Source organism: Chiloscyllium punctatum, chromosome 3, assembly GCF_047496795.1.
Source record: "Chiloscyllium punctatum isolate Juve2018m chromosome 3, sChiPun1.3, whole genome shotgun sequence".
Taxonomy (NCBI): domain Eukaryota; kingdom Metazoa; phylum Chordata; class Chondrichthyes; order Orectolobiformes; family Hemiscylliidae; genus Chiloscyllium; species Chiloscyllium punctatum.
The window spans coordinates 121,720,270-121,747,439 of record NC_092741.1 but is presented as its reverse complement, the minus strand read 5'-3'; the positions used below and the strand labels follow the sequence as shown (position 1 = coordinate 121,747,439).

Genomic DNA, 27,170 nt, shown 5'->3' with positions numbered 1-27,170 from the left:
ACAGAGGGTGCAAGGACACCATGCAAATAAGCTGCTGATATGGAATATACAGAGGCAAAAAGATATAAGATAGCACAGCAAGTTACCTAAAATTTGACCTGTCTGAATGTCAAAATCAAATTCTGTTTGCTGTTTCTTTCAATATCCTCTTGGAAAAATAGTCTTTGGTGCTAAGTTATGGAGTCATCTTGTGTAATGTGAATGAACTGTTCAGAAGGCATCTTTTCTTTGGTGTAAAATCAACTGCACCAGCTTGCACTTAAAAATGTACAAGGTATGTTTGCGGTTAATACAAAGTTAGGAGGTATCGTTGATAGCCAAGAAGCTTATCAAAAATTAGCGATTTAATCAGATGGGGAAATGGGCTGAGGATTGGCAAATGCAATTCAATAAAACTAAGTGTGAGGTGTTGCACTTTGCAAAGTCAAATCAAGGTAGGACTTACACAGCAAATGGTAAGGTCCTAAGGAGTGTTGTTGAACAGAGGGACCTAGGAGTACAAGTACATAGTTCCTTGTAAGTGATGTCACAGGTTGACAGGGTGGTGAAGAAGGCATTTAGCACGCTGGCCTTCATCGGTCGAAGCATTGAATATTGGAGTTGGGATGTTTTGTTACAGTTGTATAAGTTGTTTGGAATATTGGTACACTTGGAGTGTTTTAGGAATGACACAGTTAAACTGGAAAGAGTGTAAAGATTTACAAGGATGTTGCCAGGGCTAGTGGAAATGTTAGCCAGGATAGGACTTTATTCCTTGAAATGTAGGATATTGAGGTACATAAAATTATGAGGGACGTAGATAGGATGAATGCATATAGTTGGATGCATACATAAGCCCTTGCTTATGCCCGAAATGTCAATTCTCCTGCTCGCTGGATGCTGCCTGTCCAGCTGTGCTTTCTCAACATCACACTTTTGACTCTGATCTCCAGCATTTCCAGTCTTCACCTTCTCCTGAATGCATAATGCCTTTTTCCCAGGGATGAGGAATTGGTTTAAGGTGAGAAGGGAAAGATTTAAGAAAGACCTGAGGGGCAACTTCTTCATGTAGAGAGTGGTACGTGTATAGAATGGGCTGCCATAGAAAGTGGTTGAGGGAGATACAATAGCAACATTTTAAAAAAAAAAATTTGGATAGATACATGGATAGGAACGATTTAGAGGGGTATGGATCAAATGCGGGCAATTGGAACTAGCTGAGTGGGAACCATGGTCAACATGGACCAATTTGGGCTGAAGGGCCTGTTTCCATGTTGGATTACTCAATGATTCTATGACTCTAAAAATCATCTTTAATGTAGAAAAATGCTGCATAGAGATATATTCATCAAAGCAAACTCTTGTTTTCAAAATGGTACCACGTTCATTCAAGAAGGTAGATGAGGCTTTTGTTAAATATTTGAGGTGGTCTGGTGGCTCAGTGTTAGCACTGCTGCCTTACAGCACCAGAGACCTGGTTTCAATTCCTGGGAATGTGGAGTTTGCACGTTCTCCCCGTGTCTGCATGGGTTTCCTCTGAATGCTCCAGTTTCCTCCCATAGTGCAAAGATGTGCAGGTTAGGTGAATTGCCTGTAGTGTTAGGTGGATTAGTCAGTGGTAAATGAGGGGAATGGGTCTGGGTGGGTTGCTCTTCGGAGGGTCGGTGTGGACTTGTTGGGCCGAAAGGCCTGTTTCCACACTGTAGGTAATCTAATCTAATCTCATTTGAAAGATTGAACCTCTGACAATGCAGCTTTTACCTGCTATTGCACTGGGAATGTCAGATGAGGTTTTGGGCTCACATCTCTGGAGTAGGAGTCAATCCTTTGGCCTTCTGACTCAATGGGGACTGCACTGCCAAAGAGTCATGGCTGACTTCTTTGAGAGCCAAAACACAGTTTCACCTGTGTGGCTAGAAGTGAATTAGTTCATGTTCTGTTTGTTCTTTTGTAGTTATAGTTACATTTCTGAAATAGGAGTCAGCTGAGTCATTCTCAGGTGAAGCTGGTTAACTTAACAACTGGTTTGATCCAGTTCAGAAGCATTGTTTTGGGAGCCTATGACAAGGAGGTAACCTTGTCATAGGCCAAATGAGAGTGCTTTGGAGTTGGGTGAAAACAGGGCGTAAGCAAAGATGAAAGAATGAATGTGGTCCTCAGCCTCAGTATGGGCAGTTTCGAAAGTGATACAGTCCCAACAGAAAGAGCAATTACCAAATGATACCTGCAGAGTATTTTCTTACAGTTTTTACAGCATAATATATTTTCTTAAATAAAGGTAGGGACTTTCGATTATAATAGAAGTGCTTGAAATGAAGGAAGATCCCTAGCTTAACTAAATTCTCTTAAAGAGAGTAACTGGCTTAATTGAGAGAGAAGTCATGACAGAAGACCTCAGGCCCATTGGCGCAATATGGGAAATAAGGGACACTTTTAGTGTCCCTGCCAACTATGTATGCAAGAAGTGTGTCCAGCTACAGCTACTGGCTAACTACTTTGGAGCTGTGTATGGATTCACTGTGGGGCATCCACGAGAATGTCGTGGACAGCATATTTAGCAAAATGGTCAAACCACAGGTGAGGATTATACAGGCAGAAAGGGAGTGGGTGACCATCAGATAAAGTAAAATACTCAGGAAGTGCAGAAGACTTCTGTGGACATTCTCTTCTCAAAAAGCTATACTGCTTTGGATACTTTTGGGGGAGGGAATGATCTTTCAGGGGAAAGCAACATCAGTGAAGTTCATGGCACCATGGGTGGCTTTGCTGCACAGATGGGAAGGAGACTGAGGGCTTTAGTGGTAGGGGATTCAATATTAAGGGGTACAGACAAGCGCTTCCATGGCTGCAGACATGAATCCAGGATGATATGATGCTTTCTCTGGTGCCAGGGTCAGAGATGTCGCAGATTGGCTGTAAGACATTCTGAAGTGGGAGGGTGAACAACCAATGGAGATGGTACACATTGGATCAATGACATTGGTAAACAGCAGGATGAGGACCTGAAAGCTGAATATAGGAAGTTAAGCAATAAATTAAAATGTCATTAAGTGTTGTCATCTTTGATTACTGCCAGTGCCACATGCTAGTGAGAGCAGAAATAAGAGGATAGACCAGATGAATGTGTGGCTGAAAAAATGGTGTAGAAGGCACCAGGACAGTACTAAAAAAGTACAGCAATCAAGCAAAAAAAAAGGAAATGAAAGAGAGAGCATAAAAGAATATTAGCAAGCAAGATAAAGAAAGACTAAAAGATGTTTTACCAGTATTTAAAGAGCAAAAGGATAGTTTAAGAAAAAAAACTGGCACCTATTAGAGTGAAGAAGGAAACTTGTGTGAAGATGCAAAAAACATGAGAAGAATTTTAAATTTTTTATATCTCCACATTCACAAAGGAAAGGGATGATATGGATATTAGTAATCCAAGAGGAGCAATGTGAAATATTGGACAAATATTCATAATGAGAGAGGAAGTGAAAGAGGCGTTGGAATCCTTGAAAATGGATAAGTTGCCAGGGCTGGATGGATTATTCCCTGAGATGTTGAAGGAGGTCAGCGAGGAATAAGCAAATGCTCTAAGGATTATTTTCCAAACTTCACTAGATATAGGTGAAGTGCTGAAGGGCTAAAGGAATACAAATGTGGTTCTGGTGTTTAAAAAGGGTCCAAAGGAAATGCCAAACAATTATAAGCCAGTTAGTCTTACTTTGGTGGTGGGCAAATTGTTAGAATCAATCCTGAGAGATCAAATAAACTGTCACTTTGAAAGGCATGGACTAGTCAGGGAGTCAGAATGACTTTGTTAAAAGAAGGTTTTGCCTTACAAATTTGATTGAATTTTTTGAGGAAGTGACAAGGAGGAGTGTAGCGCAGTGAATGTTGTCTATGTGGATTTTAGTAAGGCATTTGACAAGGTCCCATGTGGCAGATTGATAAGAAATGTAAAAGCCTGTGGGACACAGGGCAATGTGTTGAATTAGATCCAAAGTTGGCTTAGTAACAGGAGTCAAAGGTCATTGTCAATGGCTGTCCTTGCGAATGGAAAACTGTTTCAGGTGGTGTTCGTAGGGTTTGGTGTTGGGACTCCTGCTATTTGTTTATACATTAATGTTTTGAACATGGGGACACAATTGAGAAATTTGCAGACGACAATGGCAGTATAGTGGATAGCTTAGAGGACAGGTATAATCTCCAAAATGATATTGTTAGATTGGTAGAGTGGGCAGGAAAGTGGCAGATAGAATTCAAGTCTAAGTGTGAAATAATGCAATTAGGGAGTAAAAGGAAAGACACAATAAATAGGAATACGCTGAGAAGGATAGATGAAGTGGGAGATCTTGGCGTACAAGTGCACAGGTACCTAAAGATAGCAATACAGGTGGATAAGGTTGTAAAGAAGGCATATGGAATGCTCTCTTTCATTGGCAAAGGTATAGAATACAAAATTAGGGATATAATGATGAAACTGTATAGGACATTGGTAAGGCCACAATTGGAGTATTGTGCACAGTTCTGGTCACTGCATTACAGGAAGGATGTAATTGCTCTGCAGACAGTGCAGAGACGATTTACTAGAATATTGCCAGGGCTGGAGAATTGTAGCTGCAGGGAAAGGTGGGAGTTGTTTTCCTTGGAGCAGAGAAAGTTGAGGGGTGACATGATTGAGGTGTATAAAATTGTGAGGGGTAGAAATAGAGTAGACAGGAGGAATCTGTTTCCCTTGGCAGAGGGTTCAAAATCCAGGGGTCACACATTCAAGCTAAGTTGTAGAAGGATTAGTGGGGACGTGAGGAAAGATTTTCTATGTAGACGGTGGTGTGTCTGGAATTTGCAGCATGACTTGGTGGGGCTGATAGAAGCCTAAAACTCTTGTAAAAAGTACTTTGATCTGAATGTTAAGTGTTGTACGCTGCAGGCTATGGGCTGTGTGCAAGAAAATGGGTTTAGAAAGGAGATATGGGTGTCTTTGAGATGGCATGGACTAGATGGGCTGATTGGCCATCTTCTGTGCTATATAATTTCTGTGATTCAATGATTCTATGTCAAACTCCCTTGTTACTTAAAATGTGATCAGAACTTTATTAGGGTTATAATCAGAACGTTAAGACTCATCTCAAATGCATGTCACCTTCTGGAGTTCTTGGTCACTTTTTCCTCACAGAATCTGGGAAGTAGTTATATTTAAATATCCTATTTTAAAACTGATTGAATTTGCGTAGTTTTCAAGCAAAAATAAAAGTAGGAGTTTTGAAGTTGTACGTTAAAGTGAGATGAGCCGATTTGAGGATTGTCACATCTCTGCTGTTTTTTTCAGAGTGATATATGGAATGTCAGCCATCCAGTTCCAGCTCCAGTATCCATGTGGGCAAAATTATTCAGGAAGGCAAATTCCTTTAAAGGTCTTTTTCTTTGCTTTCTTTGAGCTTAAACTTAAGGTTGGCAGGACAGCGGGCTTAATAATGAAAAGGGAGTAGAGCTAAGTATATGTTCAGGTTAACCTCTGAAGGTTGATTAGAGAAATATGTCTTTCAGGAACGAGGATAACTAAAATCCAATTGTGACAGATGAGAAATGTATGCCTTTGTTTTCATATGTTAAAATAAAGGACGTCTATCCTCACTATCCCTCCATTTATCTCGACTCTGTCCTGTCCCCCTTGGTCCAGGAACTCCGCACATATGTTCAAAACATCACTCACGCCCTCTACCTCCTCCAGGACTTCCGATTTCATGGCCCAAACACCTCATCTTCACCATGGACATCCAGTCTTTTTAGACTTGTACCCCATCAGGAAGGCCTCAAAGCCCTTTGCTTCTTCCTCTCCTACCAACTCACCGAGTCCCCCTCCATTGACACTCTCATTTGATTGGCAGAACTGGTCCTCACCCTTAATAACTTCTCCTTTCAATCCTCCCACTTCCTGCAAACCAGAGGGATGGCTATGGGTACGAGCATGGGTCCCAGCTATGTCTGCCTCTGCGTGGTAGAGGTATCAACCCCACCTTTTCCTCTGCTACATTGATGACTGCATCAGCTCTGCCTTGTGCTCCCATGAAGAGCTTGAACACTTAATCCAGTACACTGACACCTTCCATCTTGACATCAAATTCACCTGGCCCATCTTCGACACTTCAGCCCCCTTCCTGGACATCTCTGTCTCCGCCAGCCAACTTAACACTGACATTTACTTCAACCCCACTGACTCCCACAACCACCTTGATTGCACCTCCTCCCACCCCCACTCCTGTAAAAATGTAATCCCTTACTCCAAGTTCCTTCACCCCTTTCTGTGTCTGATCCCAGGATGAGCAATTCCACTCCAGGATAGCCCAGATATCCTCCTTCCAGGATCGTAACTGCATCTCCTCCATTTCCTGCACCTTCACCCTTGAACCCCACCTCACCAACCGCAGTAAGGATAGAATCCCCCTAGTCCTCACATTCCACGCCACTAATCTCCAAATTCAGCATATCATCCTATGACAATTTTGCCACCTACAGTCAGACCCTTACACCAAAAATATATTTCCTTCCTCACTCCTATCTGTATTCTGTAGGGACCGTTTCCTCCTGACTCCCTTGTTAGGCCCACAGTCCCCACCAACCTTCTTTCCACACCTGGCACCTTCCCTTGTTGCCATAAGAGATGCAAAACTTGAACCCACACTTCACCCCTCACCTCCATCCAAGGCCCCAAAGGATCATTCCAAATTTGGCAGAGACTTACTTGCATATCCTCGAACCTCATTTACTGCATCCATTGCTCTCGATGTGGTCTCTTCTGCATTGGAGAGACCAAGCACAAATTCGCGGAATAGTTCAGGGAACATCTCTGGTCCGTATGCACCAACCAACCCCACCTTCCAGGATAGCCATCCATTTCAACTCCCCCTTACACTCCTATCATTACCTGTCCATTCTGGGCATTCTCCATTGCTTAAACAAGGCCATCTGCAAACTGCAGGAGGAACATGTCATCTTCCCTCTTGGGAGCTTACAACCATACGGCCTCAACATTGAATTCACCAATTTCCAAATCTCCCCTTCCCCCACCCCATTCAAGATCTAACCTTCCAACTCAATTCTACCCTCTTGACCTGAACTGCCGGTCCATTTTCCTTCCCACCTAACAGCTCTACACTTTCCATTGACCTACAGCGAGCACCTTCTATCTTTGTCCACATATCGCCATTTCAACTACCTTTCCCCCAGCCCCATCCCTGCCTCCCTTATTTATTTCTCAGCCCTCTTACACCTTCCCAGTCCTGATGACGGATTAAGCCTGCAACGTTGACTCTCTTGCTCGTCAGATGCTGCCTGACCTGTGCTTTATCCAGCACCATACTTTAGCGACTCTGACTTCTCCAGCATCTGCAGTCCTCATTATCTCCTACCCTTACTATTCACCAATAACAATAAATTTTATATACACACAGCGCCTTTACTGTATTAAATTAAACCAAGGCACTTCACAACAGAGTTATAAAGCAAAATTTAACATTGAAGCACCTAGGGAAATATTAAGGTAGACAACCATAAGCTTGGTCAATGCGATGGGTTTTTAATAAACATCTTAAAGGAGGAAAGAGAGAAAAAGAAAATCAATAGGGCAGATGTTGAGGTCCAGCGTTTACAGTCCCACCAACTGAAGCTGCCAATGATGAAACAAATAAAAGTCAGGAATGCTTATGAGGCCAGAATTAAAGTTGTATAGCTTTAGAGTCATACAGCACAAAAACAGATACTTGGATCCAACCAGTCCATGCTGAACACAATCTCAAACTAAACCAGTCCTGCTCCTGGCCCATATCCCTCCAAACCTTTCTTAATCATGTAGTTATCCAAATGTATTGTAAATGTTGCAACTGTGTCCGCATTTATCACTTCGTTAAGAAGTTCATTCCATACACGAACCACCTTCTGTGTACAAAATTTGTCCCTCATGTCTTTTTAAAATCTCTCTCCTCTCACCTTAAAAATGTACCCCTAGTCTTGAAATCCCCAAATCTATAGGGGGAAAAAAAAACACCTACTATTAGCCCCATCTCTATCCCGCATGATTTTATAAACTTCTATAAGTTCACCTGTCAATTTCTACGATCCAGTGAAAAAAGCCCAAAGCTATCCAGCCGTTCCTTATAACTCAAACCTTCCATACCAGGCAACATCCTGGTAAATCTCTTCTGAACCCTCTCTAGCTTGATGAGGAACAATTCACAAATTGGCTCAGGGAGTGATTTGAAAACAAGGATGATACTTTTAAAATTTGAGCTGGTATTTAAGTGGGCTCCCATGTAGTTCACCTAGCAGAAGGGTGGTGAGTGAACAGGTGTGGCTTAGGACATGTGCATAACCTCAAGTTTGCAGTGGGAGGGAGGGCATTAGTATGTCAGAATAGTCAAGTCTAAAGATAGCAAAGGCATGGATAATGAGTTCTACAGAAGATGAGCCTAGCCAGTGGCAGTGTTAGGCATTGTAGTAGGCATAGAATAGATAGTCTTGGGAACCAGATTTTGTGGGGACCACAGACAATGGCCTTCATTGCCCAGATATTTAATTTGAGGAATTTTTTTGATAAACTGGATTTAGACAAGCCCCATGACACTTGGATTTCTTTTGGACTGATCATGATGCTATCAATTTTAAGTGTTGCGTTTTAATATCTTCCTCTGTCTTTTGTTTCCAAAGGCTTCATTCCTAAACAAAGTTCACTAAATGGTCTAACTTGCAAACAATAGTTCAGCAGTGTGTTATTGGAGCTGATAAGAGAATACGGTAGGCTTACATGTACTCTCCAGCGAGTTATGTATTGTTCAATCTTATTATGCTGGCTATTATGAACTAATTGGGGAAAGCTTCAGCAATCTGAAGCACAAAGAAACTAGGGAGTCCTAGTTCAGGATTCTCTTAAGGTTAACACGCAAGTCCAGTTGGCAGTTAAGAAATGAAATTCAATGTTAGCATTCATTTCAGGAGGCTAGAATACAAGAGCAGAAATATACTGCTGAGGCTGTAATAAGCTCTGGTCAGACTACATTTGGGATATTATGAGCATGTTTAGGTCCTGTATCTGAGGAAGGATGTGCTGGTATTGGAGTGGATCAAGAATGATCCCGGGGATGAAGGGCTTGCTATATGATGAATGATTGAGGACTCTGGGTATGTACTTGACGGAGTTTAGAAGGATGAGGGGAATCCGATTAAAACATATGGAATACTGAGATCCTGGATTGAGTGGATGTGGAGAAGATATTGCCATTAGTGGGAGAGACTAGGACCCAAAGGCACAGCCTGAGATTGAAGTGATGACCCTTTAGAATTGAGATGAGGAGTAATTTCTTCAGCCAGATGGTGGTGAATCTGTGGAACTCATAACTTCCACAGCCCTCTGCAGCAAAGTTATTGAGTGTATTTAAGACAGAGATAGATTTTTCAATAGTAAAGCGATCAAGTGTAATGGGGAGAAGACGGGAATAGGGTTGTAAAACATATCAGCCATGATCAAATGATGGAGTACACTAAATGAGCTTAATGGCCAAATGCTACTCCTATGTCTTTTGATCTTCTGGTTTTCCTGGGATCCTGGCCAATGTTTATTTCTCAACCTACATATATAAAAGTAGTTTGTCTGTTCATTATCACTCTGTTGTTTGTAGCAGCTTGCTATTGGGAAATGGCGTCACATTTTCTACATTCTAGCAATGCCTACACTTCAAATTGTGCTTCATCACTTGTGAAGAATTTGAGATTCCTGAGTTCATGAAAGGCGCACTATAAATTCAAGTTCTTTCTTCTTATCTCATGTATTCCTCAAACCTCAACCCTCTGCCAACCAATTAGTGGCTCACAGGTCTCCACTACTCTGATCTTTCCCAATTTTCTTGAAGAGGATGGGATCTTCCTGCTTCTGCTCAGTATCTGATACTGTCCACCTAACTTCTACTGAAAAGAAGAGTCTAATGGAGAAATTGATTCAAATAATGTTTAAGTTTTGCATTTATATTTTTGTTAAAGATACCCGACTTTGAGTAGAAATCTTTGTATCTCTGACTGTTTGGATGAGGTGCAGCCGAGTAAGCAAACCACTGGTCCAAACATTCAAAAATCAGCAACCATTTCTTTTATGCATACAATTTGCACCAGATATGTAATCTTTAGCTCAAAGTTCAGGAATGAGCTGAGATCAGTAATGAACTGATATGTACAATGAGCAAACATCAGTGATGAGGAGAGATTAGATGTGAGCAGAAATTGATTTAAATCAAATGAGGTTAGGTGGTGATAAACTGAAATTGATGAGGAATTGGGATCAGGGATGAGGTGAGGCAGTGATGAGCAAAGATAGAGGATGAGCTGATCTGGGATCAGGAATGAGTTTAGGATCAGGGATGATTTGAAATTAGGCATGAGTGAAGATCAGGGATAAGTAAAGACTAGGTGAGGCATGGATGATGATTTCATCCAGACAAAGTTGGATGATTTCAGATCAGTGGTGTTAAACTGAATCAGTAAGGTGCTTGGAACGGTGATTTGGTGAAGCAATGAAAAGGAATTGGCAATGCGTTGAGGCAATCAGAAGCAAAGCTTAGAGATGAGGTGAAATCAGGGATGATGAAAGTCAGCAATGAGCATATAAAGCGATGAGCTGAGGCTAAGGATTAGGTGAAATTGAAGATGAACTAAGATCATGTCTATCTCCACCATAAAGAGAAAGTATCAGCACCTCCTCAGAAGCTGCAGAGTGAATGACACTCAGGGTGCTGCCATGGTGTTTTATTATACCAGTTCTTTTATTATCTGCCGCTGAACAGGCTTGTAGCTGAGAGTTTTGAAACCTTACTTCAGGAAGTAGAGGGTAAAATGCCATGCTTCTGTTCCATTGGTCTATTTACCTTTTAGTTAATTCCACCAAAAGTAAACGTTTTTTTTATTGGAAATTCTCTCCTTCCTTTTCCCTGATATAGTTATGCCCCTATCGGAGACCAGAACACAAAGTACTCAGTGGCATGACTGTAACAACCATCCAAGAGGGCCAGCAATACGACAAAATGTAGAGAACAATACCACAGTTTCTGCAATCTTTGCTGGAATACCACAGAGGTAAGCTATCGTTGTCCTGTGCTGATAAATTATAAACTCTACAGATTTATAATTCTACATAACGTTAAAGTCGTACAGTTGGGGCTGAGTGTTAGCATGCAGGGGTTTTTCTTGTCTCTCACACTCATTATCCTTCCCACACATTGTCCTTTCCAATCTTTGTCCCTTTCCACCTTGTCTTTCACACTTCTTGTCCCTCCCGCTCTTTATATTTCCCACTCCTTGCTGCTCCAATTCATTGTATGTTCTCTGACAGCTCATTGTCCATCTTTCACCTGACAATACATTCAGATTTTAGCAATAGATGAACTGAAGTATCAACAGAAATGGATAGTGTTACAAAAATAGGCTGGGCCAGCATGAAACAGTGCTATGGACAGGAATGAAATTAAAGGCATTGAAAAGATTCAGCCTAAACTTCTTGAAATATCTGCAGTTTTGATCAATTAGGTTAGATATACTGAGTTCTTCGCCTTAGCAAGGTCCGTCACCAGTGAGATGTAGGGTGAAAAATCTCAGGTGTGTTGTGCTATATTCACTTCATCGTTTTCAGAACCTACCCTATTATGTCAGCTTGATCAATTGAATGCCCTTATTCTTGGACACTTAGCATTGGTCCACATCTCTTTTCATTATATAAAAAAACACAATGTTCTGGAAAGATTCAGAAGATTTTGCAGCATCTTTGGAGAGAGAAACAGAGTTAACACCTTGATGACACTTCTTCAGAACTTGCAAACAATTTGGTAATGGATTTTGACTTCTCTTTTGTTTTTATCTGGAATGGGATTTATAATCACTACTGAAATTCACTTCAGTTTTTCTCATGTGAAATAGTAATTACATTGCTGATTCAGTATCTGCATGACAGCTTTTGAGCTAAAATTGAATATTTAGCTGTATATAACCATTAGCTGGTGTTGGAAATAGTAAATCATAAATGTAATAGAGAATTCAGCAGAACTGTCATTATCCAAACAGTGGTTAGAATATGAAATTCACTACTATTTTGAGGACAGTAGAATAGATACATTATTAGAGAGAAAAGAATAGGATATGTTTATTGTGTTAGATGAAGTGGAGTGGGAGGCTGCTCATGCCAAACCACAAACACAGGAATAAAATGGCCTGTTTTTGTAGTGTATTTACTGTATAATTGTATATGTTAGCTATATTGTGCTTGACTGAGAGTGCTTGCTGCTGGTGCTGGCAAGGATTCAATCCCCCTAAGATAACATCTTACACTTTAGGCACAGGTTGAGATAACAAAACACCTGTTGAGCTATTCACATCCTAAGGGGCTTTGGATCACCAGTTCCAGCTTCAACTCATTTTTATTTCTGTGTGTTAACAACAGCATCTAAAGCGCTGCAAGCCAGGTGAACCAGTGCTCAAATATCTTCCCATAAAAATGGGCGGCACGGTGGCACAGTGGTTAGCACTGCTGCCTCACAGCGCCAGAGACCCGGGTTCAATTCCCACCTCAGGTAACTGACTGTGTGGAGTTTGCATGTTCTCCCTGTGTCTGCGTGGGTTTCCTCCAGGTGCTCCGGTTTCCTCCCACAGTCGAAAGATGTGCAGGTCAGGTGAATTGGCCATGCTAAATTGCCCCTAGTGTTAGGTTAAGGGGTAAATGTAGGGGTATGGGTGGGTGGCGGGTCGGTGTGGACTTGTTGGGCTGAAGAGCGTGTTTCCACACTCTAAGTAATCTAATCTAAAAAAAAAAGAACTGCCAATGCTGGAAATCTGAATCAAAAGCAATAAATGCAGGTGAAACTCAATGGATCTGGCAGCTGCCATGTACAGCCCACTTCTATCTTTTTCCCAAAATCCAGTCAGGACTCCACAGGCAGACCTGGTCTGTACCCACCCCGTGGAACTTATTACTTCATACCTTTACTTGATTTTCTCTCTCCCGTCCAGTCCCTTCCCATGTTAACATGTGATTTTTCTGATGCTTTTCAAAGGTTTCAATATTTCCAGTTTGCTGATCCCAGCTCTTCACCATGAAGGTGCAGTGCCTTCACATGCCCATCCCTCACCGAGATGGTCTGAGAGTTCGCCACTTCTTTCTTGAGAGAAATCCTGAGCCATCTCCATCCACCGTCACCCTCCTCTGCCTGACTGAGATGGTCCTCACTATGAACAACATAGCTTTAACTCCTCACTTTCTGTAGATCAAAGCTGTGGGTACCCACACTGTTATGCCCGTCTCTTTGTAGGTTATGTGTAACGTTCTGTGTTCCAGCCCTACTCAATTTTGTTTCCAACTTCTAACTCTTCCGCTGCCTTCACTTCGTCTGTCTCTGACTCCTTTCTTTCCTTCCTCAACATCTGTTTCTATTCTTCAGGATAGGCTGATCACCGATATTAAACCCACCGACTCCCGCAATTATCTTGACTATACATCCTCACACCCTGCATCCTGTAAAAATTCCTTTCCATTCTCCAGTTTCTCCATCTGTTGCATATAATCTAATGATGCCACCTTCTGTGGAGTTGGTGGGGGGGAGGTGACAGTGGTCTCAGAAATGTCTACCTTTTTCTTCAACCAAAGGTTCCCCACCATCATGGTTGACAAGGCCCTATGCCATATCTGACCCATTTCCCACATTTCTGCTGTCACCCCTTCTCTTCCCTCCCTCAACAATAGAGTTGCTCTGGTCCTCACTTTCCACCCCACTAGTTTCCGTATCCAAAGTATAATCTCCAGCAGGATGCCACCACCAAACACGCATTCCTGTCTCTGCCTTAGTCAGCACTCAGCAGGGACTATTGCCTCCGTGACACGCTGGTCCATTTCTCCTTCACTCCCAACACCTCTCCATGGCACCTTTCCCTGCAATCACAGAAGGTGCAATTCACACCCGTTTACCTCGTGCCTTCTCGTTATCCAAGGCGCCAATCCCATCTTCCAGGTAAAACAGTGAGTTACATCCACCTTATTCAATCTAGAATACTGTATTTGCTGTTCACAATGTGGTCTCCTCTACACTGTGGAGATAAAACACTGACTCAATGACTGCTTTGCCAAACCTCTTAGTTCTGGCCATTACAATGACTCCAAGCTTCCATTTGTCTGCCATATCAACCTATTATTATGTTTCCATGTCAACACTTCTGTCTTTGGTCTGCTGCAGTGTTCCAGTGAGGCTAAATGTAAGGTGCAAGAACAGCAGCTCATCTTCAGCCTTGGTACCTTACAGGCTTCAGAATTCAACAATATCAGAATGTGAACATCCTCCTCGATATTCGTTACCTGCACCATATTACGACATGGGGTAAACTGTCCTGCATAACTTTAAAATCAGCAACATAGAAAAGATTTATCCCGTGCAGTAATCTGTAAAACATCAATAAACCAAGAACTATTTAATGTAAAAATTGACAAGTTTATTTCTTAAAGTATAACAGAGTATAATTAACTAACAACTATTTACAATTCCTTCCTCTACACCATCTTTTACGTTCTATAATACCAGTCTGATAAAACTCCCAATTATGATTTACAAAACAACACTTCCTCATCAAAACCAGGCAGCTTTCAGTTTCCTTTGAATTCCTGTCTTCTTTTCTTCTTCTTGGGGACTCTGCTTCACAGGTTACTGTTTGGTAAAGGTACCTTTTAAGAGAGCTATTTTCTGGGCAGTGTGAAGATGTCATTGGCTTGGCAGTTCTCCTCTCGACTATTCAATTTCCCCTGGTCTTATGCCCCAAAGCATCGGATTGTGTCATTGGCTTTTAAGATTGTCAATATACTAAATTCAAACTGGATTGGAGTTTGGTATTTTTGGGGTATAATTTAAACTGATTGGCCTAATTCAAATCTGTTTTGTCATTTCCAGGCAACCGGCTAATCAAATTGTTTGATCAAATGTTACATGATTTTGTTTTCAGAACACTTGGTTCTGTCAGGCCGTTTTTGCTAGCTTTTAACTCTCTTTCAGGTACAGTACATCCACATCTTTATAACAACCCAAAGTCCTCTTTTGAATGAGTTGTTACTGCAGACACAACCCATTTTCAATGACCTATATGCTGCTTGCTAGCACCACACCCAACATTTATCTCTCTCAACTTATCACCAGCAACTTCTTTGCTTATCCTTTTTTATCTCCTCTTTCTCTCTCTGGACTCGAAACATTAATTCTGTGTTTCACTCTACAGATGCTGCCAGACCTGCTGAGTTTCTCCAGCACATTCTGTTTTTGCCTCAGATATCCTAAGTTTAGGTAGAGGTGCTCAGTTCTGACCACTTAAATTCTTGTGAAACAATTTACAGGTCGCAAGGTAACCGAGGAGAACAGAACCATGCTTGTTCATTACACAATGATATCTCCATGTGCCCAAATGATAGTCTAAGATATGAAGCTTCATCACATCATGATACCTCTACTGGAGCCACACACTTCTTTGTAGATGAGTTTGGTAAGTTTTTGGAGGTAATTAAAAACAAGTGCTGTTCACAGGATGGAAACTGATGGCATATTGGTTACAAACGTTAGATTGAATGAAAGGTCAGGCACAGATAATGATATGCTTATACTTTTCCTAGGTTTTTTCCACTATTTGTTTTTTGTGACAACATTTCCCAGTTAAAAATGAGGTGAAGTTTTAACTGGACTTGAAGGACACTGTGAAGTATCCCAACAAGGATTGCCTTCTGATTTCCCTCCACCCCTTTTAGTGGGGACATCCCTTGGATAGATATGTCTGCTAGGATTCATAATCAGGATTTGACATGGACAATGGAGTATGAATGAGCTACAGTTTTGTGCTGCACATTTATCAGTGTAAAATCCTTGCTCCGATACTGTTGTATTATGGAAAAGGATTCACTGGTGGATATATAAAATGAAAAAGTACTTGGGATGCATTATTTAATTATAGGACTGGGTCAGCATTTATTGTCTGTCCCTAGTTACTGTTGAGAAGATGGTGAGCTGCTTTCTTGAGCCGCTGCAGTCCATGTGCTGTAGGTAGATCCACAGTACTATTAGCAGGACAATTCTATGATCCAGCATACTACACTTGCATTTGTGTATTATCTTAAACATAGTAAAACATTCCAAAATGTTTCACAAGAGCACTATCCCACTAAACCTGAGGTCAAGTCCCACAAGGATGATAATAGGGCAGGTCAACAAAAGCTTGGTCGAAAAAGAGTTTCAAAGGAAGGGCAAGACCTAGATTAATGAAAAGGTTTAAGAACCAAGTTCCAGGGCTGATGGTATGGCCGCCAATGGCAGAATAGTAAAATCTGGAATGTTCAAGAGGCCAGATTAGATATTTGCAGAGATTTTGGAGTGATGTAAGGATGGAGTAGATTTCAGATGTAGGGAGGAACAAGTTCAGAAGGAATTTAAGGAAGGATGTCAATGATATAATTGAGATATTTCTATAGAGCGTTTGGTATGAGATGAAGGGCATGGTTAAATACTGTTGTTGTTAATTCCTAGGGGCAGTAAGATCATACACATTTGAACATGAAAGCAGAGGTTTTGAAAATTCTTTGGATCATCCTCCAAGTTCAGAACATATTCATAGTTCATGGTGAGTGCATCTGATTTTCACAACAGTTCCACAAATAAGATGCAGTTCTGTGTTGGAACAATTCAAGGTATTTCTCTGAAAACAGAGTTGTATATTGAATCAGGAGAAAGTAATAAGTTAATCACTGCACCCTAATTATTCTTATCCGGTTCTTAGAAAAAGGACAATAGTAAGGCCTCTATCTGAAACATAGAATAATAATGATTCAGATAGAGGCCATTCAGTCCATCATGTCAGCACCTGCTTTCTGAATGAGTTTCTGACTTGGCATCATTCTCCTGCATTTTTCCCGTAACTCTGAACATTGTTTCTATTTAAATAATCACCTAGTTATCTCTTGAATGCCTCAATTGAACCTTCACCATTCTTCCAAGCAGTGCATTCTAGACTTTAACTACTCTTAGAAAAATCTCTCATTATGTTTCTTTCTTTTGTAAATGATCTTAAAACTGTGGCCTGGTTTTTTTCAATCTTTTAAGAGGTTATCTTTATCTATTCAACCTAGCCCTCACATGATTTTGAAAACTTCTAATAGATCTCTTTTTAGTCTTCTCTTCTCCAAAGAACACAGTTCCAAATTCTCCAATCTTTACTGAAATTTCTCATCTGTAGAACCGTTCTTGTAAACCTCTTCTGCATTCTCTCCTATGTATTTCACATACTTCCTAAAATGTGGCATCCAGGTCTAACTAGTGTCTTATACAAGTTCAGAATTAACCCTCCTTGCTCCTGTACTCTATGCCCTTATTAATCAAGCAGAGAATACTGTATGCTTTAAAATATTCACACTACTTGTCCTGTCACCTTTACTAACTTAAATGCATGTACACCCAGTTCTCAGTGCTCCCTTTATTTAATATTTAAAACTGTATCTCTGTTTTCTTTCAATCAAACCTACCAATTCTCCCCACTGAACTTCATCTGCCACCTATTTTCCCACTTCCAACAACTTGTTAATGTCCTTTTGTAATTTCAAGCTGAACACCTCACAGTTTCCAATTCTTATTAGTTTTGCACAGTCTGCACACTTAGAAGTTGTCCTCTACACACTAAGATATATAACACAAGAAAAGAGAAATAGATATCAGGATATATCAGTTCACTTTGGCTTGGCACAAATGGCATGTGCCAACGCTCAGTTCTTTTTATGAGATTACCAGTTACCTTTTTTCATTGACTGTTGATGGATCTCACAAGATGACTTTTGACTCTTCCTTTGCACTCCCAGCATCATTATTTGTGAGTAGAGATAAGATTACCACAGAACCATATCTGATACTGTTTATTGATGCTTCAGAGTGGTTTGACATACAAATGGAATGCTGTACTTTACTTATGGAGGACCCTCACACAAGGGACTAGAAGCCATCCTGCAGCTGTACAAGCCTAAATTAGATTACATTTGGGGTACTTTTAGCAGTTCCGGGCACCACACCATGGCAACGATATTATGATTTTGGAGAAAATGCAGTATTGGTTTACCAGAATTACACCTGCATCCCAAGGAATAAATCATGAGTGGAGATTACACACACAAGACTTATAGTTTCTGGAATTTAGAAGATTAGGGAATGATATGATTGATATTTTCAAGATATTAATGGGAATGAATAAGAGAGACATAAATCATTTCCACTGACTTTAGAGTTAAGGAATAGGGGCATAGTCTAAGTATTAGAATCAAAGCTTTCAAAGGTGAAATAGGAAACACTTCTACACAAATGAAAGTGATAGACATTTGGAACTCATTTCCAGACACAACAATGCTAAATCACTCACTAATTTAAAATCTGATATTGGTAGATTTTGTGAAACTAAGGCCCCATTCTGTGATGCACATGAAAAAAAATTCCATGGCACCATTTCAATGAGAGATTCTCCAATGTTCTTACCAATTCTGACACTAAAGACAAATTATCTCATCAGTTTTAAAAATTGCTTTGCTGTGTGCAAATCAGTTGCTATGTCTCCTAAATTATAGCAGCGACTACATTTATGGCAGCAACTGCATTTCAAATATACTTCTGTGAATAGCTGTACATCCTTTCTTTAAAGCCCTTTGAGAAATCCTTTGAGTGGAAAAAGAGCTACAGAAGTGCATATTTCTTTTTCTCCAATTGTGATAAGCATCGTGAAATTGCTTAAGGATCACCTGATGAAGGAGCGACGCTCCGAAAGCTAGTGTGCTTCCAATTAAACCTGTTGGACTATAACCTGGTGTTGTGTGATTTTTAACTTTGTACACCCCAGTCCAACACCGGCATCTCCAAATCATTGCTTAAGGATGTTTCTGTGCTTACCACACCCACTAGATGGTGCTGTATCCCCATCATTTCAACTGTGCTTCACTGTGAACACTGAATAAAGACCCAGGGATTTAAGAAATAATAATGCAGATGTTCAGAACGTAAATTTATTTAAAAATATCGAATGTCTTCTATTTCTTCTCCCACAAACCTTCCTCCATATCTCTCAGTGTAAGACGTTATGTTGTGGTTCATTGGAAATCTCAATTGGTGTTGATGAGTTTCTAATTTTTCTCCACCAAATTTAGGTATTTCTATACTATCAGTATAGAAGCTTAAGAGGCAATTTAATTGATATTTCTGATGAATAAAATTATTTCATAGGATAGATAGAGAGCAATTATTTTCTTTGTTGGGATAGTCCAGAAAATCTAGACCACAAGCTGTCCTAAAGTATTTAACAGCTAATTATCTTTTTAATAGCCACAGCTGTAGTATAGGAAACATGACCATCAATTTGCACTCTCAAATCTCCCACAAATATCAGCTGACCAGATCATCTGTTTTAATGATAGCCAGAATTCTCAGTTCCGAAAGACTATTTTAAAAATGGAAAATGTCTTCGAATGAAAAGATAGTTTCTTGTATGCTGCTCACTGGGGAGTGATCCATCATGTTATGTGTGGGAAGCAAATAGCTTCTGTCATTCCTAACAGTCAAGAGTCGAACTGGTTATCTCTTTGAAATGTACTGGATATGTTACTCTTAAGACAATGCTTCTCAATCTTTTTCTCATCGTGACCCCAGTTTAGTAGTCGAAATTGCTGAGATCTCAGACCTGCAGGAAGGAATGTGGATGTTTGTGAGAGCAAGGGTTTACAGGAGGGACCTGTGAGAGTGGCAGCAGGGAAACTCTTAAGTAAAGAGCGCTAACCTCTGATGACACGGTGCCTCAGTGGTTAGCACTACCGCCTCACAGCACCAGGGACCTGGGTTTGATTCCACCTTCGTGGAACTGTCTGTGTGGAGTTTGCACATTCTCCCTGTGTCTGTTTTTCTCCCACGGTCCAGAGATGTTCAGGTTAGTTGGATTGGCCATGCTAAATTGCCCATAGTGTCCAGGGATGTGCAGGCGAGGTGGATTTGCCATGGAAATGCAGGGTTACAGGGATAGGATAGTAGGGTGAATCTATGTAGGGTGCTTTTCGGAGGGTCAGTGTGAGCTTGATGGGCCAAATGGCCTGCTTCCAGACTGTAAGGATTCTATGATTCTACCTTCCTACTAAAACTTTTAGGACATGATTCTGGCTACAAGATTGGGCAGTTAGACCACATCCACATTGAAAAGAAACACATTTAAAGGGACTTTGCAGCTGCTACCACTTGGTCAGGGCTCCTAGGCAGCCGTTGCTACATTGGAGTCCACAACCAACATTTAGCCATTGACCCACAGTTTGAGAAGACATGCTGTAAAAATGTGACTCTCCTTCCCTTAATACTAAGGACTATCAGGATATGACTGTCACGAGCCCTTGTTTGGAGTGAAGGACACATTGTAAGAAGAGGTGTGATCACAGTTCTCTTAAACAGCAAGACAAATGTAGAAGATGTCAAAATCATGAGGAGGTTTGGCAGAGGAGATAGGGAGAGACTGCTTCCCACTGGTACAAGGATCAATAACTGGAGGACATGGACTTGGACTTGAACTTGTTGGGTAAAGAACTAGATGTAACATGAGGATTGTTTTTTAATTCAATGAGTTTTTATAGTCCAGAAGCCACTGTTTCAAAGGGTGTTGGATGCAAATTCAATAATAACTTGCAAACTAGAACTGGTTAAATATTCGATTTGAAAATAATGGGTCTATGGGGAATTTGCGTGGAGTGAGAGTAATCAGGTAGCTCTTTCAAAGAAGTGGCACTTATACATTGGACCAAATGTCCTCCTAATGCTCTATTATTATAGCTTATGATTAAAAAAAAATAGAATCTGTTCTTTTCTACAGAGAGCTGATCTGTTACTTTTACTAACTTCTTCACTTTCTTTTGCTTTTAACCATTCTGCTGTTTTGTGCAGCATTATGTAGTGTGATATCTTCACAGAAGGATCAACAATGTGCCTAATGATCCCAGTAGGACATTGGAGAATTGCAAGCTCCATAAATTTACATCCTTGATGATGTAGTTCCTTATTTTTGTGGTTTGCAATTAAATTTAATATGCAAAAACCCATTAAAAAGGAATGTGACTTTAAATGGCAAAGGGTTTTGAAAATGTGGCCAGCAGAGAAACCTCAGGCAGCATCATTTTTCACATGTTTATCACTGCAGGGATCATCAGTCCAACTCTCGCAGTTCCCCTTCAGATGGACACAAAGCTGCAGGGGGGAGAACAGATGAGCCACCCCAGCAAAGACAGCCAGTCATATTGCAGAGAATGCGAATTAGAAGATATTCAGAAACACATCAGGTAGGTGCTGAGCACCTAGACCCTTTACATCCTCTTACCTGCTCATAAGAGTACAAGAACAAACTGAATATTAGATCTGGGTGAATAGAATAAGGCAGGAGTGGCAATGGTATCCCCTCAAATTTTGCTGGTTGGTAAAACTTCAGCAGTAGATATTTTACTCTCTCCAGTTCCAACACAGCAGGAACTCAACCCTGGACACACCCTTACAAACATTTCATCTAATCTCCTTTGATTTAAAAGAAAATGCAAAGAAGTAGTTCCTATCTCCTCCGTTCTGATTGAGGAGGTTTCTACCCATCTTAGTCCCAAATGGCTGATTTCTTATCCTGAATCTGTGACTCTTTGGGAAAGGACCACTCAAAGGCTGGTGAAGAACAATTTATTTTCAAGGTAATATGATAAAATAAGATGCAATGAGTCACTTAGAGCGGGAGTAACCTAAACCCAGAATTTGCTGGAAAACCTCAGCAAGTCTGGCAGTATCTGCAAAGAGAAAGCAAGAGTGATGGCAACTAGGAAGTTGGTATGTATCTGATTTGATTTATTTATTGTCGTGTGTATTTTGCTGCAAAACAGATAAATAAACCAAAAAAGAATATAAAGGCATAATAATGAAGAGAAAAAGTTCAACTTTACAGTCCTTCTTGTTAAGTGCTCAGCCATGGGCTGGAGCTGCAGCCATGAGTCCCTTTGCTGTACCGCTGGAACAAAAGTCACCGCGTTCAAGCACCATCTTATCTCCACCAATGTTGATCCCACCGTGAGTCCTTGCTAGACCTCACCAACACAGCAACCACTGATGCCACCGGGTCCACCACCAGCCCAGATTTGACTCTTGCCACCAAAACACCGATGCAGCTGCCAATGATGCCCCTGGGTCTTCTACTGGGCCCATGCGTCTGTGCCGGATGCAGATACCACAGGGAACCCAAACTAGCCTCTGCCTCAGCAGTCATAAGTCATGGCTGGGCCCACCTCATCGATGCAGAAGTTGTCAGGAACCCAAACCCACCTCTGATGCCTCCGCCTTGATTCCATGCTGGGCTCACCTCACCTCACCGATACCATCGCCATGGCCAAGATCTTCACAAGATATAAGTAAAAAGAAGAAAAAAATTAGAGAAGAGAATAAAAAGTAAAGAAAGGTGGATAGAACGGTGAGCCCTGAGCTTAGGAGCCGTCCTCTGTCACTACCTTAGATTTTAACTATATACTAGAGAAGGGGTGGGTGGAGAGGGAAAAAGTAAACAATAGATAGAGATGGAGCCATGGTAGAGAGAAGACCAGTTGGGTAGACAAAAGAATGAGTAAAGGTCAGGCTAGGAGAATGATTGGCTGCTAATGAGCATCGGAACAGGTTGTTAATGGTAGCAGTCCATGTGATGACAAGGCCTGGTGTGTGGAAGTTGGGGTAAGGAGATGGGAGAAGGTGCTCAGGCACTAAAATTATTGAACTCAGTATTGAGTCCAGAAGATTGCAGAGTTTCCAAACGGAAAGTCAGGAGCTGTTCTTCCAGCTTGTGCTAAGCCTCACTGGAGCACTGTTGCAAGCATGAGACAGAAATGTTGGCCTGGGGACACAATGATGTGTTGAAGTGGCAAGCAACCAGTAGTTCAGGGTCATTTTTGCAGACAGTACATAGGTGATCTGCAGAGTGGTCGCCTGGTCTGCACTTCATCTCTCCACTGTGGTAGACGAGATCACATGAAGAGCAGAGAATACATTAAACTAGATTGAGTGAAGGAGAAAGTGAGGACTACAGATGCTGGAACTCAGAGTCGAAAGTGTGCTGCTGGAAAAGCACAGCAGGTCAGGCAGCTTCTGAGGAACGGGAGAATCGACGTTTCAGCACAAGCCCTTCATCAGGAATGAAGCTTGTGGGTCGGGTCTGAGAGATAAATGGGAGGGGGATGGGGTTCGGGGGGAAGGTAGCTGGGAAAGCGATAGGTGGATGAAGGTGCGGGAGAGGTGAAGGACTCCCATCCACAACTCCCTCATCAGGTCCACATCCCCCACCAGCCCACACCCCACTCCTGGCACCTTTTCCTGCCACCGTGGAGGTGCAAAACCTGCGCCCGCACCACTCCCCTCACCTCCATCCAAGGCCCCAAGGGATCCTTCCACATTCATCAGAAATTTACCTGCACCTCTCCTAGTGTCATCTACTGTATCTGTTGCACCCGGTATGGTCTCCTCTTCGTCAGAGAGACAGGATGCCTTCTTGTGGGTCATTTCAGAGAACATCTCTGGGACACCTGCACCCACCAACCCCACTACCCCGTGGCTGAACACTTCAACTCTCCCTCCCACTCCGTCAAGGACATGCAGGTGCTGGGCCTCCTCCACCGCCAAACCGTTACCACCTGACACCTGGAGGAGGAACATGCCTCATATTCCACCTTGGGACTCTGCAACCACATGGGATAAATGTGGATTTCAACAGCTTCGCCATTTCCCCTCTCCCCACATTATCCCAGTCCCAAGCCTCCAACACGGCACCGCCCTCCGGACCCATCCATCACTCCCCCGATCTATCACCTTCTCCCTCACCTTATTCCACCTGTTGCTTCCCCTGCTCCATCCCCCCGAATCCCACCCCCTCCCATTTATCTCTCTGCCCCGCCCCACAAACGTCATTTCTGATGAAGGGCTACTCCTTGGATGCTACCTGACCTGCTGTGTTTTTCCAGCACTACACTTTGAACTCTAGATTGAGTGAAGTGCAAGTAAATCACTGCTTCACCTGAAAGGTGTGTCAAGGACCTTGGATACACCTCGCTCAATCTAGTATAGGCTCCATCTCTGCCTTTTGTTTATTCTGTCTCCCCCCCCCCCCCCCCCCCCCAATAGTTGCCATCAGTTCTGAAGAAGGGTGATTGGACCCAAAACATTAACTCTGCTTTCTCTCCACAGATGCTCCCACACCTACTAATTTTTTTCCAGCAATTTCTGATTTTGTTTCTGATTTCCAGCATTAGCAGTTCTTTCGTTTCTTTCAGTATTTTGGATTGTTGTTCTCGTTTTAAATTAATCCACCTTTCCTTTTACTCTGAAGGATATGATTGGTAATCGTGTATCAGCTGTTAAAGTAATAGAGGAAAAGTCCAGATGGAGACAGTCCTACAGATTTTGGATTTTACCCGGCAAATGGGTGGAAATTCGTTATGATCGCTTGGCTTTATTGACTTTACTTGACAGGTATATGGTTCTGTTCTTTGCTTTTACAGATATATAATTTGTTGCAACTCTATTATTACACCCCACATAAAATAGTAATGTTGCAGATGTTATTTCCTTATGATGGCTATTGCTTTAATGAAGTAATCACAACTAAACAAAATATGAAACCTGCTAAGTATGGGCATGTGCTACTGCAGCAAGATCACCTGTTAATAATAGATGAGGGAGGCCATTCATCTAATGTGCCTAATATCCTTTAAGGAAGGAACTCTGCCATCCTTACCTGGCATAGTCTATTTGTAATTTCAAACCTGCAGCAATGTGGTTGACTCTTAACTGCTCTGTGAAATGGCCACTCAGTTCTCAGGCAGCTAGGAACAGGCAATAAGTGCCAGTGATATCTATATCCCATGTATAAATAATAAAAAGAAATTTCCAACTTGAGAATAAAATTTCAGTATTGGCTCCTCAATGTTCCTTTATATTTCTCTTCCATTATTCTGCCTGGAATAAAGTATAAATATTGTGATAATAAATTTCTGATATGTGTCTTGAATTTATTGTTTAGACTTCTGGTCTCTTGCCTCATTTAGAGTAAGTAAGTTTCTAGATTAACTTTTCCATGCTTTGCCAGACATATGGAAGTTCAGTGAGGTAAACAAGAAGAAAGCTCCCAACAAGAGGAAACTTGAATCATGTGATTGTTTCATGACCCAGTATCATGAAATCCCTGAGAGGTATTGCTTAACTAAACCTGATGATTACAAATGGTTAACATCATGCAGAAAATAGAAGTCGAGACATAGCTTGGAGAGTTGAATGACTTAATTTGATCAGTAAAACCGAATATAATGAAGTTAGGTTTCTTGTAAATTTCAGTTAGGTCATTTTATTGATATTTTCTTTGAAGATCCATATTTCTGCAGTATTTTTCTGTTAAGCATCTCTATCCTCCATGAAGTACCTCCAACTGACTTCATCCCCACGCAGTCATTTGCCCAAGCCGCCCCCTCCCATACCCCAGTGAGTTCTCCACTCAGTTCCCTTACTCAGTACTACCCACTCCCCTGCAGGCAACCCCTCCCCTGCAACATAATTACTGTCACAACTACTTGTTGTTTACTGTTTCTCAGCTCATTTTATTTTTCTTAACTCTGATATTCTACATGAGCAGCATTATATATTTAAAGGTGTTCCATTTGTTCTGTCTTGACATGCTGTTGAAGAATAATCTCCCATGGGCAATTTTTTGAGGTTGTTCATTTCATTTCTTTTTGAACTAAACCCATTTAAAATGACAAAATCATAGAACCACAGACTTGTTACAGAACAGTAGGAGGCTGTTTGGCCCATCGTGCCTGCCCTTGCTCTTGAATGACCAATGTGACTCAATACCTTTTCCCATAACCCTGAATATTGCACCTATTTAAATAGTCATCTAATGCCCTTTTGATTGCCTGAATTGAACCAGCCCCATAACACTTCCAGGTAGTACATTCCAGACCTGAACACTCACTGTGTGAATGCATTTCTTCTTATATCACATTTGCTTCTTTTGCAAATTACCTTATGTCTGCACCTGCCTGTTCTCAATGTTTTCCTGTGAAAGAATAATTTCTCCCTATCTAGTCTGTCGAGCTCCCCCCTTTTCATTTTGAAAACTTTACCAAATATTCTCTGAGCATGTCCTTCTCCAAGGAAAACAATCCAAACTTCTCCAATCTAACTTCATACTTCGAGTTTCTCATTCATGGAACCATTTGCATAAACCATCTCTCCATTGCTTTCACATCTTCCTAAAGTGTGGCACCCAGAATAGTATGAAATCTAGGTACTGTCTTATAGAAGTTCAGCATAACCTCTTTGTTCCTATACTCTCAGCCTATATTAATAAAGCCTAGGATACTGTACATTTTATCAACCTGTTCATTCTGCCTGCCTCACCACCTTTAGTGAGATGTGCAATAATATGCCTAAGTCTTTCTGTTTTGTATGCCCTTTATGGTAGTGCTCTTTATTTCATACTGTATCTCAAAGTTCTTTCTTCCAAAATATATGACCTCAGACTTTTCCTGATTGAATTTCATCTGCTATTTATCTTCCCATCCCGTTAACTTGTCAATGTCTTTTAGTTTCAAGCTGAACACCTCACTGTTTATAATGTTTGCATGTTTTGTATGGTCTGCAAATTTGAAAATTTATTCTTGCACACCAGGTTCTAGGTCATTAATATATCATCTTATGTACTTGACTGCTGTATCTTTGGCATCATTAAATTCCAGACCAAATCATTCAGCGATCATTGCCTCCTGGGTCTGCTTTGACTCCCATATCCTGTGTGTGGGTTTGGGTCGTCTTCAGTTGTCAGGTCAAGATGAGCAATGCCTTTTGCAGATTTTGTAATGCATTGAGCCATGAAGCAATTACACAATTCATGTGACAATTCCACCAGGAACTTTCTCTGTGGCTCTCTCGACCTGTCAAAATGGAGTTTAATGCAGATAAATGCATTTTGGTAGGACAAATCAGGACAGGACTTAATGGTAGGGTCCTTGGGAATGTTGTTGAACAAAGACCTAGGGGTGCAAGTGCATATTTTCTTTAAAGTGGCATCATAATTGCACAAGGGTGGTGATAAAG

General features: G+C 41.3%; 1 protein-coding gene across 5 annotated transcripts in view; it reads left to right on the top strand.

The window, feature by feature from the left end:
• Nucleotides 1–27,170, top strand: part of LOC140464582 (pecanex-like protein 2) — a 268,742-nt gene that overhangs the window by 62,877 nt on the left and 178,695 nt on the right. For all 5 annotated transcript variants that reach the window (XM_072559843.1, XM_072559850.1, XM_072559861.1 and 2 more), the window contains exons 7-11: nt 10,944–11,079; nt 15,362–15,507; nt 16,539–16,632; nt 21,208–21,346; nt 24,406–24,548. In XM_072559843.1, the coding sequence (XP_072415944.1) occupies nt 10,944–11,079; nt 15,362–15,507; nt 16,539–16,632; nt 21,208–21,346; nt 24,406–24,548 (658 nt within the window). The remainder of the gene's footprint in view (nt 1–10,943; nt 11,080–15,361; nt 15,508–16,538; nt 16,633–21,207; nt 21,347–24,405; nt 24,549–27,170) is intronic.